Source organism: Euprymna scolopes, chromosome 20, assembly GCF_053919585.1.
Source record: "Euprymna scolopes isolate OS-2025 chromosome 20, ASM5391958v1, whole genome shotgun sequence".
Classification (NCBI taxonomy): Eukaryota; Metazoa; Mollusca; class Cephalopoda; order Sepiida; family Sepiolidae; genus Euprymna; species Euprymna scolopes.
The window spans coordinates 47,839,671-47,859,143 of NC_136501.1; the positions used below are offsets into that span (position 1 = coordinate 47,839,671).

General features: G+C 34.8%; 1 protein-coding gene across 1 annotated transcript in view; it reads left to right on the top strand.

Annotated features, from left to right (window-relative positions):
• The window catches only part of LOC145241419 (dnaJ homolog subfamily C member 8-like), a 183,146-nt gene that overhangs the window by 57,364 nt on the left and 106,309 nt on the right, over positions 1-19,473 (top strand). Inside the window, exon 2 of the mRNA XM_080104358.1 lies at positions 14,151-14,252. Within this exon, the coding sequence (XP_079960484.1) occupies positions 14,151-14,252 (102 nt within the window). The remainder of the gene's footprint in view (positions 1-14,150; positions 14,253-19,473) is intronic.

Consider the following 19,473-nt stretch of genomic DNA (forward strand, 5'->3'; position numbering starts at 1 on the left):
TTTTTTTTAAATTAACCGTTAAGAGAAAGCGTGATTTTATTCTGAACTTTAACTAATCACGTTTTAAGCAACTTATGATATAAAACAAAATCGGATGGGGGGGGGGGGGTTCTTCCAAAGTTAGTTGGTGACGTTATAAGTAATTGCGAGATAAGATGGGAGCCAGAAATTAGGGGTGGGGGACTGAAAATGATAATATAATGGATTGATTATACAATATTTAAGATCAACTTGGTAGATAAACATTTATGGACGAGAAAAAAAAAAAAATTAAAGCTAGCATTTAATACAACAGAAATACATAAATTAAATACTGAAATAAAATGTAGTTATTAATATTTGAATCTTAAAATAAAAAGTGCGTATTAATAGAGAAAATCACTTATCACAACAACGCATTCCGTCTCCAAACTAGTGAAGAATTTAACTTTTAATAGCGTTCAGAAGATTTTTTTTTTAAATTAACCGTTAAGAGAAAGCGTGATTTTATTCTGAACTTTAACTAATCACGTTTTAAGCAACTTATGATATAAAACAAAATCGGATGGGGGGGGGGTTCTTCCAAAGTTAGTTGGTGACGTTATAAGTAATTGCGAGATAAGATGGGAGCCAGAAATTAGGGGTGGGGGACTGAAAATGATAATATAATGGATTGATTATACAATATTTAAGATCAACTTGGTAGATAAACATTTATGGACGAGAAAAAAAAAAAAAAAAATTAAAGCTAGCATTTAATACAACAGAAATACATAAATTAAATACTGAAATAAAATGTAGTTATTAATATTTGAATCTTAAAATAAAAAGTGCGTATTAATAGAGAAAATCACTTATCACAACAACGCATTCCGTCTCCAAACTAGTGAAGAATTTAACTTTTAATAGCGTTCAGAAGATTTTTTTTTAAATTAACCGTTAAGAGAAAGCGTGATTTTATTCTGAACTTTAACTAATCACGTTTTAAGCAACTTATGATATAAAACAAAATCGGATGGGGGGGGGGTTCTTCCAAAGTTAGTTGGTGACGTTATAAGTAATTGCGAGATAAGATGGGAGCCAGAAATTAGGGGTGGGGGACTGAAAATGATAATATAATGGATTGATTATACAATATTTAAGATCAACTTGGTAGATAAACATTTATGGACGAGAAAAAAAAAAAAAAAAAAAAAATTAAAGCTAGCATTTAATACAACAGAAATACATAAATTAAATACTGAAATAAAATGTAGTTATTAATATTTGAATCTTAAAATAAAAAGTGCGTATTAATAGAGAAAATCACTTATCACAACAACGCATTCCGTCTCCAAACTAGTGAAGAATTTAACTTTTAATAGCGTTCAGAAGATTTTTTTTTTAAATTAACCGTTAAGAGAAAGCGTGATTTTATTCTGAACTTTAACTAATCACGTTTTAAGCAACTTATGATATAAAACAAAATCGGATGGGGGGGGGGTTCTTCCAAAGTTAGTTGGTGACGTTATAAGTAATTGCGAGATAAGATGGGAGCCAGAAATTAGGGGTGGGGGACTGAAAATGATAATATAATGGATTGATTATACAATATTTAAGATCAACTTGGTAGATAAACATTTATGGACGAGAAAAAAAAAAAAAAAAAATTAAAGCTAGCATTTAATACAACAGAAATACATAAATTAAATACTGAAATAAAATGTAGTTATTAATATTTGAATCTTAAAATAAAAAGTGCGTATTAATAGAGAAAATCACTTATCACAACAACGCATTCCGTCTCCAAACTAGTGAAGAATTTAACTTTTAATAGCGTTCAGAAGATTTTTTTTTTAAATTAACCGTTAAGAGAAAGCGTGATTTTATTCTGAACTTTAACTAATCACGTTTTAAGCAACTTATGATATAAAACAAAATCGGATGGGGGGGGGGTTCTTCCAAAGTTAGTTGGTGACGTTATAAGTAATTGCGAGATAAGATGGGAGCCAGAAATTAGGGGTGGGGGACTGAAAATGATAATATAATGGATTGATTATACAATATTTAAGATCAACTTGGTAGATAAACATTTATGGACGAGAAAAAAAAAAAATTAAAGCTAGCATTTAATACAACAGAAATACATAAATTAAATACTGAAATAAAATGTAGTTATTAATATTTGAATCTTAAAATAAAAAGTGCGTATTAATAGAGAAAATCACTTATCACAACAACGCATTCCGTCTCCAAACTAGTGAAGAATTTAACTTTTAATAGCGTTCAGAAGATTTTTTTTTTAAATTAACCGTTAAGAGAAAGCGTGATTTTATTCTGAACTTTAACTAATCACGTTTTAAGCAACTTATGATATAAAACAAAATCGGATGGGGGGGGGGGTTCTTCCAAAGTTAGTTGGTGACGTTATAAGTAATTGCGAGATAAGATGGGAGCCAGAAATTAGGGGTGGGGGACTGAAAATGATAATATAATGGATTGATTATACAATATTTAAGATCAACTTGGTAGATAAACATTTATGGACGAGAAAAAAAAAAAAAATTAAAGCTAGCATTTAATACAACAGAAATACATAAATTAAATACTGAAATAAAATGTAGTTATTAATATTTGAATCTTAAAATAAAAAGTGCGTATTAATAGAGAAAATCACTTATCACAACAACGCATTCCGTCTCCAAACTAGTGAAGAATTTAACTTTTAATCAAGAGAGAAATTGGATTACATGCCAAAAAAAAAAAAAATGATAATAAAACTGGAATGAGATTATAAAACGCATATTTTATGCATATTTATCTAATTATAAAAACGGCAAATGAAAGGGTGGAAACAAACAAAAAGAGAACAAAAAAAAAAACGCAGTATGTAATACAGGGTGAAATGATAACTTTACCTGTTTCCAACTAATAATAATATTTTATCCATAAGTAAAGAGAGAAAAATAACTAATGGGTGGAACAATAAATTTGTCACCCTAAAGAAAACAACACTATAGCTTTATTTTAAAACTTTTATTGAAAAAGTCAGTTCAGGTAACTTGATTATGTAGTAAAGCTGGCATCTATTTAATGTAGCCGCCTTCAGCCTCAAAGCATGGTAGCAATCAGGCTGGCTTTGGTGTAGTGGGAGGTCATGTTGGTGATTTTCTCGATGTATGACCAAATGAAGTAGTCCAGCGGGTTCAGGTTGGGGGAGAAGGGAGGCCAGTGAGAGAAGGGTACAAATTTGTTGCAATCCTTCTGAAGCCAAGCCTGCATCTCTTTGGACTTGTGGGCCGGTGCTGAACCCCACTGCCACACCTGGGATTTGCCAGCGGCCATCTGATTGCATCAGAGGATCACCACACTCTTCAGCATATCCAGGTACACTTTAGTGTTGACTTTCAAGCTGACTTCGGAGATATGAAGTGACATGATGTGACCTTCACTTGAAACGACACCAAAGACCATTTGGTTGGAAACTTTGTCGAGCTGTGCACTCAGACGTTGAACTGTCCGAATTCCCATTTTGAGGGTGCTGGCAATGGTCCTGTTGTCATAACTTGGATTGGTAGCTAGCACCAGTTGTACAGCGGTGCATCTCTGATCTTGCTTGTTGCACATTGTGTCACTTTCAGACATGATAGAAGGTTTCTATCGCTCTTGGGATTTGTACACAACTGGCAAACTAGTAGATGGTCTGCAACAAAAAAAAGATCAGTTTTCATCAAACGGAAATGAAATGTCGTCTTTTCTAGGGCGACAGTTTTATTGTTCCATCCTGTATAATTAGGCAGAAGTATTGTTATAAGTCAGGGTTGTAAAGTCAGAAAGTTTATAAGCTTCAACTCCAATTGCTAGGATTCCCAAAATTCCAATTCAGACTCCTAGGATTTCAAAATATCTGGCTCCAGCTCCTTATTTTTTATTTATTTATTTATTTTTTTTTTTTTAAGTCTTACACTATTTTGACTGTTGATTTTGAAGATTAAAAAACTCCAACTCAGACTCCTAACATTCTTAAGAGTTCAACTTCGACTCCCTTTAAAAGCTTCGACTCTGCATCCCTGTTAAAAATGTGACCTATTGCTCTACATTATACGAGGTGCCTTCAATAAGTTTCCAGACTTTTTCTTTGTATGGGCATTTTTATTGATAGTACATACATGAAACTCTAGTCCCTTTCGAAGTTAACTCCTCTGGCTGCAATGCACTTGTTATACTGTGCCAACAACTCCTGGAAGGCTCCATGGAAATCCTTTTGTGTGAGCGTGACAATGACCCTCATCACAACCTCTTCTCAGTTGTCTCTAACGACAGCCTTAAGATTTTCCTTAAGCTTATGGGATAAGCAAAAGTCATAGGAAGCAAAGCCTGGAAGGTAAGGAACTATCTTGATGCCCATCTTGGTGATGACAACGTCTTTCTAATCTTCTCTGAGCACCCTTGGAACAAACTTTGCACAAATCTTCCACATCTTCAGTTCCTCATGAATAATTGTGTGCACAGTTCCCACACTGACATCAAACTGCGCATTTATTGTTTCTATAGACACGATGGTACTTATCCATGAAATTCTTTATTTGACCAATCAACACTAGTGTTCTGAATTCTTTACTCTTCCCACCTCTCACAAACTCCCTGCCTTCCTTGAATCTCTTATGCCATTCAAAACTGATGCTCGATTTATGCAAGATGGTCCAAAAGCAGTCTGAAGCATTCCATACATTTCTGTGATATTTTTTTCCAAGTTTAAAACAATTTTATTCAATATCATTCTTCTATAGTGTTGTCACGTTAAGATTGCATTTTTGAAATTCACCCGTTGTGACAATCAGGCTTTAGTAGGGTGTATTTCAATTCCTGCTGTAGCTGTTCATTTGAACCTGAACTAATAAAAATTGGTCAGTCATCTTCTAAGGTGTATAGCAATAATATACTGAATTTTTAAGAGTTTATGACAATTTTGAATGTCTGTACAAAAAAGTCTGGAAACTTATTGGAGGCGCCTCGTACTTAAAGAATACCGAATTATATTTAGGATTTCAATGTTGAGTAGTTAAAGAAAATTAATTTTGTTAGGTTTCAAAGCCAGAATCTGACCTTTTAAAATTTCAGTAGTCTGAATTTGTCATTTAGACAACTGACTCTACCGGACTTTCTTTTTTTTTTTTTTTTTTTTGTAACAAACAAAAATTGGGTGGACACACAAAGGTTTGAAAAATACACACTTCCTCTTAAAATTAAAGTACTATAACGTGACACATGTGTTAACATGTACACACTGTCGCAACGAGCATAAAACAAGGAAAAAATTTGACTTTTTTTCTTCAATTGAACAACAGACATTTATTTACAGGTACTTTTCAGAATAACACTTTGTCTCTTGTTCAAAAGTCTTCTCGCACTCCAATGTGCTTAAAAAAACTCTGCCGTGTCAAATACATGGTACTCTGTCTCTGTCCAGTCATGTTTAGCATGTGTCTTTTCCTGTTGCTCTCGGGCCACTCGAGTGTAACATGTCTATCTGTCTTCTCTAACATGATCATTGGTTTGCCGCACATTCTTTTTATTTTTATAATCCTTCTTGCTGAGACGTCACCTCGCACACGGCTTTGTCATTTACATACAGCTGCCATATGTGCGTCCGTACTCTGTTACAATCCTATAAATTAGCAAATATATGCTCTCTCTCTCTCTCTCTCTCTCTCTCTCTCTCTGGTTGCATAAATTTGCTTGCCTGGGAGGATGGTATCATGGTGAACTAACATACGCCACAAAGGAGGAAGTAATGACAGAACAAATGGTATTTTAATAAACAAATACTACCCCCCCCTAGCAAAAAAAAAAAATGGCAATAGAGCTGATACTACACTACTCCTCAACCCCCTCCCACCTCCCTAAAAAAGAACATAATTTTGGGAGGATAGTGTCACTATTCAGCAAACATACTATACTGTCCCTCATTCCAAAAGTGGATGTATTGCTTGGGAGAATTTTTCCTCCCCCACCACAAAAGAGGAGTGTTAATACCTAAGAGGATGCCCCCTCCCTTGATTGCCTGTATTTTGGCTATATTTTCATGGAGGACAACAGTGTTGTTAAAGGTTACGGTATTTGCCCCACCTTACTGTATTATTTATAATGATATTTGATTATATACATGTGTATTGTATATTGTACTGTATTTTGGTTACTAATTTTTATTATGTACTGCATAAAATTTCGCTTAAGCCCTGCCATACGGCGATCTCACCTTACGATGCCAACCCCAGAACGGATTAATGTTGTATCCTGGGGTGCTACTCTAATATGATTGTATTTAAAACGATATCACTTATTTTACCACAGGAATATCAAAAAAGAAAAATTACAAACATATCTTACGAAAAAATCTTTATTTTACTGCATGAATAAAACAAATTAGTATCCCAATAAACAAAAAGAACGATTCGTTTCTATTGATATCTTTGACAGACTATGGATACCCATGTAGGGGTGCCTGCACATGAAATTTTTGTGGCAGTAGGTGTGCAATCTTCAACTACACCTCTCCTGAGTCGACATTGTTAAATACCAGTGGCAAGTGAAGTGTATGTACAGGACGACTGAAAACAAATGCCGAGATAAGCGGAGAGAACATATAGCACTTACAATTCCCAAATGGTCATATATATATATATATATATATAGTACTGATTTCAAAAGTAAAAACAAAAATATAACTTGGGTGCTATCAGCTAGAATCGAAACCAAAACATTTAGCACGTCAGCCGCGTTCCTTCATATTTGAGCTATCGACAAATAGATAAAAAAGTTTTAAAATTAAACCACTCCAAGCTATTAATGAATTTGCTCATGCGCAAAAGTAATAGAAATATATCGGCAAATTGAAATGAACAGTTTGCATTTCAACTTGCCGATTTCCGTACATGTTATTTATCCATCCAAACAAAGATTTTACTTATTATAAACCATTCTTGGTGTATGATTACTATTTCCTGTTAATTTCAGTGTTATGTGACCAGTAATTTAAGAGTTTATCGGTTAAATATTTTCACACACATACATCAACTGTTTTATTTATATAGATAAAAAAGGTTACACTATAGATTTCAATGGGTTCATGCAGTTATTATTGCAGTGCGATAACCTTTCAGCTATTCGTCTTTTATTTGTTGTATTGTGTTTGAGAATGAGATAATTCACAAAGATATGAAAATAAACCAAAGAATCACGCGATCACAGTTGCATGAAATCGGATATGAAGTAATAAAGCAGAATTTCTAAATTATTGGCAATGTTCCTTCAAAGTTTTCATGACCACTTAGCATAACTTCCGATGCTTTGAATAAAAGTATTTTAGTCCCAAAGTATTATTCCAACCCTTACACAAATTATTCAGACTAGCAGAACCTGTGGAAATTCCACAGGGGACTCATTCACATGTAATATATTGATGTTGGTATTCTGTAGATGTTCAGCATAAATGGACACGCCCTGATATTATTGTAGCTTTTTTGTTAAAACTGCAAAAGTATTTATCTAAGCTAACACGAACGCCCAGGCCGTAAAATATGCTCAAATATATTTTAATTCTTGCAGATTTCGTTATATTATTATAGAGTTAATGTTCTATCGATTTTTTATATATTATAAAGTTGCAATTTCGAAAATATATCTATATGACTTGGGTGCATTAGCTTGAATCGAAACTAAAATAAAAACTTATGAAATATATATATATATATATATATATTACTTGAGTTCCTTCAGCCATAATCGAAAACCGAAACTTAAGAATTCTTGATAAAATTATTTATAAAAAAAAATAGATTACTAGAGTGCCATCAGTTATAATTGAAACCGAAACCAAAACTTATGTAGAATTCTTGGTAAAATTATTTATGACTGGAAATGGAAGTACATAACAAAGGACCTGGATGTAAGGGTGACACAGAAAATAACACGTTATTGTATTAATATATAGATTATTATTCTCACGTTTCGACCAATGTAACATCCGACCTTCTTCAGGTGTTTCTTGTCAAACTCCGGAATTCTTATTTTGAATGGATCCTGTTATTGCTCTTATTCCATCAGCCATGACCGGATAGAAGTCTTAAGTAATTCATAATTATATTCTTAGCATCGTCTGGACTGTATTGAATTTTCAACCTTCATAACACTATATTTAGTACTTTTATCCATTGTGCCACTGTTTCTTACAAGCAGATTCTAAAAATTGGGCAGGATGCACATGAAGCAGATCGAAGGTTACACCAGCTTAAAACACTGTGATAATAACATTCAAGATGAGAATAATAGTCCAAATAATCCAACTTAATGAATCCTAATCTAAAAAATTCTTAAACATAACATTAGTTTATTTACATATTTTTGAACTGTTGTTCTCCTCTTTTTGATACTGTCGAGTTAGCAGTTCAAACGCTTGACTTTGATTCTTGATGTTTCAAGAGATCAGGGTATGACCTAATAAATATTCTTCCACTAGTAATCTATTTTATAAAATGTTGCTGTCTACTCGCTAAAGGGCATAAACTGCACAAGATTGTTATCACATCTGGGCTGGTATGCCAACCACTAGTTTCTCCTTCTTGGACAGGGGGTGCAAAAAAAAAAATGTTTCTAACCTAATAGGTCCCACACTGTTTACCAAGTTCTAGCCCCTGTCCCATCACCATGACGTTGCATTCCTGTGCTTGTTTTACAAATACTTCCACAGAATGTGCTCTGAGAAACCTGCTGCATTTGTACTCTGTTAATGTAAATACTCTGATCAACAGAAAAATCCCATGTCTTCACTGATACTGGAAAACTTTCTACTCTGATAGTGTGTTTCTACTCTGATAGTGTGTTTCCACTTGCCTTCAGAATTCCTCTGTTGTTCCCTGTTTCCCCCGACTCTACCAACATGCAGAAATTTAAATGTAATGTGAACAAATACCTTGATGCATAACTCTTCACATAACATGCTGCCTATAAATCTAGACCTTTTGCATCTCCATAGCAATATGCTTTGAATGAATAAAAATAAAAAATTAAAAAAAGAAACAAAACAAAAACTGATATATTCTTTTTCTCAGCATTGCCTCAGACAGAATGTAGGTTTTTTTATTAATTTAATTTACTTGTACTAAATAATGTAGAGTCTACATATGTGCCTTACATTTATAAAAAGAATTTTTTTTTTTTTTTTTTTTTTTTTACAAAGGGGATTGATTCTGCATATCAAGACCTGGAGGCCACTGAAAGATAAGGGTTAATGTATGTATTATAGTCATTGGGGTAGTAATCGTTTGTAGTGGAAATTTGGTATAATCAGATTTACGAGGATGGTTCGATAAAAACTTATTTACATTGGACTTGAAGACTACAATATTGTAGTCAGCTGGAAAGCAGACCAGCAGAACAGTTCCACAGACGGGCAGTTCTAGGAAAGAAGCTTTGTTGATGGGATCCACGTAAACAGTAATATTGTAAGGTCTGCATTCAAGCTTAACATTTATAGAAAGGAAATATGTTTTAATAGGGTAAATTAGTTTTCTGGAAGCATTGTTTAATACCTATATAATATAAAATTTAAGTTTATAGAAGGTGGGACAATGCAAAGGTATAATGGATCAAACATGCATCATGCACGTTTGAAAGTCGAACACACGCCTGACAAAAAGAAAGACATCCTAAAATATAGCATCACGAACACACCACCTGACGCAAGTAAGAATATCCTGCATGTATTATATAAAAATAAAAGCATGTATGTGTGTGTATATGTATATATATATAAAGCTGAACATCTGTGTGTGTGTGTGTCTGGTCACGAATAGGCTCCTATATGGTTGCCTATTATAGAAAACTGATCACATATAATGATAGAAGATGTATCGAGACACAGGAATGGGTCTGTTTGATCTGGCATAATGATGATTCATTAAAATTGTGGGGTCTGTGTATGCGCCTGGTCCGCAAAGTATGGAAATAAAAAATTTAAAAATTAAAAAAAAAAACGTTTACAAGTGTTTTTGATATAGATGTACATAATACTTTGATAAGTATGTTTTAACTTAAATAGGGATCGTATAATAAAACTGTGGGGTCTGCATTCGTGCCTATTTGTGCCTATTTCCATTCTATGGAAATAGGCACAAACTTTAATAAAGACTTTTCATATCTATCTGCATAAGTATACTTTGATAATTATGTTTCAGTTTGAAGAAATATGGAATAATAAAATTATGGGGTGTTCGTTTGCGATTGACCTCCATGTCACAAAGTTTAACAAGGTTTTTTAATATAGATCCACAGAATATTGTGATAAGTGTTTCAGTGTGAACAGGTATGGTATAATAAATTATGGGGTTTATCTATTTTATTTTTACTTTCATCATATTTTGCTTTGGGTTTGATACCCCCAAATTCGAAGCTATCTCTTTACAAGCCTTCCTTTTCATAACCTATCATACTTTCATAAATCAGAGTCCATTTTCTGTAGGCTGTTTTTGAACCCAGTCAATGACTGGTACTTTTGTTAGTATATATATATATTATATCTAAGTAAACAAAACGTAATGAAATGAAATGACAATCCCAACAAATATCACGATTAAAACCGACAACCACCCAAACAAAACCAATTTGCTTCCTCCCTTGAGGCTCGCATTCACAAATATCCATGGGCTTAAAAGTAATTGAGATGGGGTAGTCTTATCTCTTAGTAAACTCCCCGGATATTTTATCATTAAGTTAAACAAACTTCCATTCCTCAATCCCCTTTAACTACTTTAACATGACAGGATATCTCCCTTTCTGCCAGAAGGACTCAGATATATGCTCGGGCTTGGAGTCTGTATTCAAAGCATCTTCCCCTTAACTAGAGAGCAAAGTCTGGAATTGGATGACCAAGCCTTTATGTGTTTTTGACTAGCCTTTCATTACTGCATTAGTTACTTATATTTTCTCTACCGTTCTTCCTCAGGACTGTACTCTGATCGATCATGTTTCTGATGTAGCACTCTCCTTAGAGAGTAGTGCCCAAATTGGTGAATTTAATGTCCACCATAAAAATTGGCTTCGTTTCTCCAGTTACACAGATGCAGCTGGACACTACTTATAGCTTCTCTATGGCTCATTCCCTCACACAGACTGACAGGTTCCCAACCTGCTTCCCAGATAATGACCACCAGCAAGTTTCACTTCTAGACCTATTCCTTACCACAGTACCTGAGGATTGTTTAATGCCCACAGTCCACTCAGAAACGCAAACCACCTAGTGGTATAAGTAGACATTCCACTCAAATCCCACCTCCTTCCAAAAGCTAATCGTCTTTCTGACAAACAGCATGGATTTAGGCAATTTGTTCTATTGCAGATATTTTAAGTCATCTCTGAACGCATATACCATGCACTGGATAAGACTGGTGAAGCCAGGTCTGTAATCCTCGATATATCCAAGGCCTTTGACAAAGTCTGGCATAAAAGGCTGCTAATGAAAATGAAATCATATGGTATAACTGGATGAATACTAAATATAATTAGACACTTCTTAGATAATAGAACCATCCAGGTTTTTATTGATGGACATTCATCCCAACAGCATAACATTAATGCGGGAGTGCGTCAAGGATCGATCCTTAAACCTTTATTATTATTCCTGATATTCATCAATGACCTTCTCTATAATATTGTGTCCGAGTGGAGTATATTTGCTGATGATACAATGCTCTATAACATGCATGAGGGAAGAACGGATGTACACAAATCCAAGACAATGGTTGAATCCTTAGAAAATGGCCTCCAGACCGTAGTGGAATCGGGACGTAAATAGAAGGTAACATTCTTTTTCAGTATTGCCTTGGACAGAATGCAGGTAAATTCTTTTGGTGTTAAACTCTAACTAAAATACGCTATCCTCACCTTCGAACTAGGATCAAAGTCTTAGTCTGCAGTCGGTCAGAGGATGGGAAATCCTACTTGAGGGGAATAGAGAAAGTGAAGCTTTAAAAGAAAGATATTACACACACTTTTAACCCTTCTATTTTGTTGCCAGTGTTCTCAGCCAACACTAATAACCGTCCTAGTAAATTATATGAATGCTACTAGCTCTCCTTATCCAGCACTGCTTGGTAGTGTTTTTACGTGCATTTCTTTCTTTCTTTTTTTGTTTCTTTTTTTCTTTGTGCTTGAGTGATATCAGATACAATGCAATGCTAAACCCACTCAGTTCAATTAGCATAAATGAAGTGCTGAAAATACCTTTTGTCTAAGGTAGCTTTAACCATTCATGGGCGATTGCCAACAGAAGCTTTAATGGAGCTTACGGAGGTTGTTTTTCATAGAAAGTGGTTACTGTGGTTTAAATACTCTTCATTTAATTGACAGGACAGTGGTAAAAAAATTATGGAAAATTGTCAAGTAGAATTTTAATAAAAAATAAAATTAATTTGGAATCCACAAACTTGGAACCACACTTGTGTCAAGTCAATGTGTCGGTGAAAATTTTCTTTTAAAATACAGATTACACACTGGCTTGTTGTTCAGAGTTTGTGGCCTCCAAATAGTATATGTTTTATTTATTTATTTATTTTATTAAAATCCTACGCACTTATTTTCTATCACTTTTGGTGCATGCTTATATTTTAAACTGCCGTATTTCACTTGAGTATCTACAAAAAATAAGCACCTAGCTTTTTAATATTTTTGTAAAGATTTTTTTTTATATAATGAAAATAAATTTTGGTTTGGAATATTTACTTACATTGCATTCAGGCTGTCAAACCTGACATAGTTATCTGGAATAAGTCAAAGAGAGTTGCAACCTTGGTTGAAGTGAGTGTTCCTAATGATGGAGGTCTGAACAGAGCTGAATGGAGGAAACAGACCAAATATCAAGGTCTCATGTATGATATGAAAAGAAACTGGAATCTTAGGGAGATATCAATCATACCAGTTATTATAGGTTCCACAGGGCTTATGAAGAAGAACCTGAAGTCCTACCTAACTAATATTCCTGGTGAACCAAGTGAAAAAGAGATCCAGACAATTGCCCTTAAGGAAACAACGAGGATACTAAAAAGAGCTCTCCGTTGGTTTCAATAAAAAGCAGGGCAATGTTCGCAGCTGGTTTGGCGGTCCCATACCCAGCATTACAATCTTCAAAGAAAGAAAATGGAAAAAAAAAAAAGTTTTGAGTAAATAGAAACTGAAAATAACACTGTACAACAGATTTCATGTTCCTATATCTAATAACACTGTGCAACAAATTTCATGTTCCTATATCTAATAACACTGTGCAACAAATTTCAGAATTTAAAAAAAAAAAAAAAGTACATGCTATATAAAACCTGCTTCGGTGTTAAAAAGTATCCTGATTCTAAATATAACCTACTATAAATCATATTTTATTATTATTGGTTAAGAATGAAAAACACAGAATTTTCAAATTTATATAATATGTATTCATTTTAAACTTTAATCGACGCTTCTAACATGGAATCTATAACTATGACTGAAAAACGCGTAGCCAACGCCATTCCGACATTTCAAAACAACACCGCTAAGAACAACAGTGCGCACTTTCTTTTAATAACTTTCTTATCAAACTAAACACCATGGCAAGAAAGAAGAAGAAAAAAAAGAAAGAAAATGTACAAAATTCTGAAGATGAAGTATTGCTTCAAAATATATTAATTTTAAACAATATTGTTTATCCACATAAAATTGCGTCCTGATTTGGCTTTTAAACGTATATAATACATACATATTCATTTTAAACAGAATTGTCAGTCTAAACAACATTTGTCCTCATGTGTTAAGTGTCGTCCTCTCTCTTTTTATATTTCAGCAGTAGTCTGTCAACTTGCTAGGGTTCCATTTCCCTTTTAAAACGTTTCTTCATCACTGAAATATCCTGATGGAATATCTCGCCATGTTCATCACTCGCATCACTAAGATTATCCGTAAAATTCTTGAAAGTGACAAAACTGTACCTAATTCAACAGAAAGAAATCCAGAAATGGATTTTCCATGCCATTGTGCATATAAAAATGGCCACAGATGTTTTGTACATTTTTGTGTGTTGCACAGTGTAATCTTTTTTCAGTTTTATATTTACTGTAAAAACTTTTTTATGCAATTTGCTTTAACTGAATTTTCTTTTGATTTTTCAGGTGAAAGAAATAGAAAAGCGAGATGCTTGTCTTACTTCAAAACAACAGATCGACCGCCTTTGTAGGCCCGGTTCTACCTACTTTAATCTCAATCCTTTTGATGTAAGTACCAAAACAATTTGAATGTCACAGATCATTTTAAACATATTTTGACCCGAAAACAAAATATGCATCAAGTGCATGTTGTAAACTTGGAGAAAGAAAAGTCTGTAAACAACATGGCAAGAAAGAAGAGAAAAAAGAAAGAAAGAAAACAACATACTGAAGATGGAGTTTGGCTTCGAAATATATTTATATTATAAATTTCAAACAAGTAAAATATTTGTTTATTTTCCTAATATTACGTTGTGATTTGGCTTTCAAGCGCACTTGATGCATATTTTATTTATTTTTTTTTTTTTTTACACAGGTATCACCACATTATCAAGGCCAAGAGGCCACTCAAGGATAAGAGTTAAAGAGTGTACAGTAGAAATTGGACAATATAGTAATCATTAGTAATGAAAATTTGGTAAATTTGATAACTTATATGGAACGGCTCATCAAGAACTTATTTACGTTAGACTTGAAGACAACCATATTGTAGTCAGCCGGAAAGCAGGAAAACGGAAGACAATTCCACAGGCGTGCAGTTCTAAGAAAGAAGCTTTGTTCATGGAATCTACGTTTAGGTTTAGGCACAGATAAAGAGTGGGGGGGAATTATTGATAGTGTTTTCAGCTAGACGAGTGTTTCTTGTGAAAGTTAGGCGAGGGGGGGGACCATAATTGAATCCATTCAAGTGTAAGCAGTGATAATTTTTGTCATCTGATATGAGACTTATAAAATATCGATCAAAAAGCTCCAGCTTCTAAAACATTAGGATGATTAGCAACAGACGAAAGATTAACTTGTGATTGTTTTTTTTTTTTAGCCTTTTAATGAGGTGGGGGGTGGGGGCCTGTTTAACACTCCCTGTTCTGTCGTTTGAAACATTAACTGATTTCTGTTCGAATTCCAACAGTCAATCAATCAATTGCCAACAGTCTTTGTTCAAACAATGTTGAGATGTGGCCAGCCTGTGCAGTAGGCTTGAAGTAATTATATATATTCTACGTAAACCATGAAAGATGTCACTGCAACAGGACAGACTGAAAAGACTTTAGATTAAGGTGTTGGCAGACAACAGCAGTTGGGGCATGTTTGATCCGCTGGTCATGCAGAGAGATAAAGGGATTGCTTTGTGATGTAATCCCCCTATCTCTTTGTTTGGATGGCGCCAGCATATCAGTGGAGGGTTGAGGACCTGGACAACAGTAATAAAGAAGGACATGGCCGATCTCTTGAACCCACAGTGGAATCACAATTTGTTAGCCGTCTTGTGCAACTTTGTTTAGGACTGCTGTACATGGGTTGTCATTCTAACCTCCTCAAGTTCAGTAAGTTAACCTGATTGAATTGCTATTTCCCGTTTACTCAACTAACTATCTTATCTACTTGTGTACGTTTACTTGCTTAATATATAGCATAAGTGATGTGTGCATAGTGTCTGATGCCAACAGATGTGACATGATACTTTGAGATTATGTAACCATAGTTACCAGCTTGTTTCCAGTGCCAGTGGTCAATTGAAGAATACTCAGGAGAGTGAAGCAAGATGCTAAATTGATTCTGGGTCCTCATCTTTACAAGGTCAGTCACTGAAAATGTGAATGGCTTGCACTCATAACTGAAGCAAATTTGAATTGTTGTGCCTAGTCAGCCACTGTTTGGAACATGGTGAACTTGTTGGAAAGAGTCAGCCTAACTAATCCAGGGTGAATGTTGTAACGATGATCATGATCAGTATACATGTGTGTACAGTTGAGGATCTAGACAATAAGGATCAAGGAGGACTTGTCTAAGCACTCGGGTTTGCAGTTGATCAACTTTTGATGACAAAATCGTAATTGGTTAGTCATCTTGTGCTACCTTAACTCAGGACTATCATCGTTTGGGATATAATGCAGCCAAAATGAGAACAGTAGTCTTCATAATACAAATTATCATTCCTCATCTCAAAAAATTTTGATACATTATTTCATTTTATTTTTCCCTTGTATTTTTTTCAAAATATATTTTGATAATGACTTTTTCATGCAAAGTGTATACACACGCATACACATATAGCATCTCACACAAAAAAGTCACAGGAAATTGCAATCAGGCGAGTTTGAAAGTCGGGTGACGTATGGTCAATAAAGTTTTCTAACAGCCAAGCTTTGGACTTTCGGCTAGTATAGCAAGTTGCTAAATCTAGCTGCTACAAATACAGCCTACCTGCAGCAACCTGGTTGATCCAGGGTTTTACTACCTTGCACAGAACATTACTGTAGAAATTGATGTTCAACCGGAGACCCAAGTGAGATGACGTAACCTTTATTGCTGATAACATCGAAGACCATTGTTATCACTAGAAACTTGGTCAGCATAACTCTTGGCATGTCGTTGGATGAGGCAGCAAGCCACCTGTTGTTCTAATAATTGTTTTGTCTTCGCAGAAGTTTTCTCTTTTCGAATATTCACAACATGTCTGACTCTAGTGAATGTTTCAATTCGTCAATCATCTTCTTTGCATGCTTCAGTCGCCTTTGGCATAAATTTTCCTTTCCTCATCTTGTATGAAATGTAGCATATTTTCCAATGTGTCGCCAGCCTAATGAGCTTTTAATCTATGACTTTCTTTCCTGCAATGAAATGGCTGGGTCCATCGTCAATGATTTCCTAAATTCCAGCAACAAACTCTGACGTCAGATCATTGACCTCCTTTTACTCTCTGATGTTTCCTTGTAGTCAGATTGTGAACTTTCAACTCCTTTCTGATCTATTTTACCATCCTCCTGCTAACGCAGAGACAATCTGCTGACACTGAGAAGAAAAGCAGTGTTGTCAAGAATAGGTTGAGAAGTAAGGCTTGCTGGTCCTCATGATCTGGGAGACGGGTCAGGAAAGTGACGGTTCGTGAAAGGTAGTTCAACGAGCTATAGTTGCTGTTATCAGCTGCGTCTTTTTCCCATATTCTATGTCTTTTCCATAAATATGGAAGTTCAAAATTAATCTGTAAAAAAAAAAAAAAAAAAATATGAAAACATGATCATATATGTTTTTATGAAAAAAAGACAAAGTATATATGCATAAAATCAGCAGCCAAAAATTGTGATACCATCCATACACTTTATACAGCAGTTTCCATCTACTTGTGCAGCACAATAGTTTTTTGTGAAAAGCATTGATTTGTTGACCCTTATTTTTCTTGATTACCAGTAAATGAAACGCTTGTATTAACAAAAAAAATTACACACACACACACACACACACACACACACACACACACGCGCGAACTCTCTTATTGCTTTTACTTGCCACCTTCTTAAGGAGGTTAGCAAGATTTGCATTGCTTCATAATACTGCACACAGCTGTTGCTCAGGTGCGGCAGTTTAATTGCAGTGCTAGTGACGAAACAATATGCCCAAGAATTATTTGGATTCATTAAAGTATTGTTCTCATCTTGTGTCATTTTCACAATTTTCGCAAAGATCCGTGACGCAATACTTGAAAAAATCAATCATAAAAGTGATATTCTCCTGAAGGTTGAAGGTTCAATTCTCAGTGTGGGCAAATACAATTGTGAATTACCTTGGCTGACGAAACCAAAGCATGCTACCCCCATGAAGTAAATAAAGAGTTCCGCTTGAATTCTGTCCAAATTCCTGAGTTTGACAAGATATGCCTGAAGAAGGTCGGAGGTTACATCAACCAAAACGTTATAAAAATGACACTCAAGATGAGAACATGATGAATCCAAATAATACGAATAACGAATCATCATCTCAAAAACTCAGAAGCGTAAAAATATGCCCATGGTCCAGATATGGTTTCCACATCATCTTAGAAAGCTGTACTCATGAGGCTGTGTGCGGAATACTCAGGCAGACCCTATCTAGAAGTGTGGTAGAAATGTTGTCTACTACAGTTCACCATGCCATTGAATGTTGACAAACATACGAGAAGAACCAACCAGCAAAAGAATTGCTAATTTTCGGTCGGAGTATATTTGCATTTTGGGTTTGTGATAGCTTGTTGCAAGTTGCTTGCAGACGCAAAGGTTCCCATTAACCCTCTCTTTCCCCTGGTTCCTAGAGTGGGACGGATGCTGAGTGGCTTCTGACGAGCAGGTGATCAATTATAGTATGAGCATTTACTTTCATGCCATTCCTAATTTAATGAAACAAGTGTCACAGCAAGGACACCTGGAAGTTTGTTTAACAGAAATGATCAATTTGTATTATTATTCATCGGACCACTGTTCTCAACTTGAGTGTGATTTACACAATGTTTCGGTCGATGTAACCTCCGACCTTCTTCAGGTGTATCTTGTTGAACTCTGGAATGTTTCTGTCAAACTCGAAAATTTGGACAGAATTTCGAGTGGAACCCTTTATTTACTTCACGGAGGTAATGTGCTCTTGTTCCATTAGCCATAATTGGATAGAAGTCCTAAGTAATTCACAAATGTATTTTTTCTTTTGGTCACCCACACTGATGATTGAACCTTCAATCTTCAGGAGAATATCACTTTCTGCTCGAAATTCCATCCAAATTCCTGAGTTTGACGAAAACATTCCTGAGTTTGACAAGATACACCTGAAGAAGATCGGAGGTTACAACGACTGAAACGTTGTGAAAATCACACTCAAGATGAGAACAGTAGTCCGATGAATAATAATACAAATAACTCCTCCTTATCTAAAAAATTCAGAAATGTCAAAGAGATAGTCAAGTTACACATGGAATTTTTTTGGCAAAACCAACCTTGACACTTTGAGAATTTACGTCAGAGATTAACTATATTTGCAACCAAGAAACATGCAAGAAAACAATATTTTATATTAAGACATTCTTGAAAAAAAAATCTTTATTAAAATCTCTACCATATAAGTCGGTCCTGGATATGACCTAAAACTATATCCGATGAGGAGGCCCCACCTTGCGGGCCTTGGGGAGTGTGGAGCCACCCTTTAATTGCCATTGCTCCCAGGTCCACTTTGACCCGGAGTGGTAGTACCTGTTAGGGTCCCAACTATGGGTTAAATAGAATCTGACTTAAAAAAAATATATATATACTCCATTAAAAATCGTTCCTCAAAATAACTAGATTCGGCATTAAATAACCTGAAAAAGGTTGATATGCCGTAAAACAACCAACCAACCATATAAGTTTCTTTTGTCAAGTGGCTTCATCTTATTAACTTGCTCACAGTTGGTTTATTGTGAAACACATTCAGATCAGCTTTGGTATTTTGG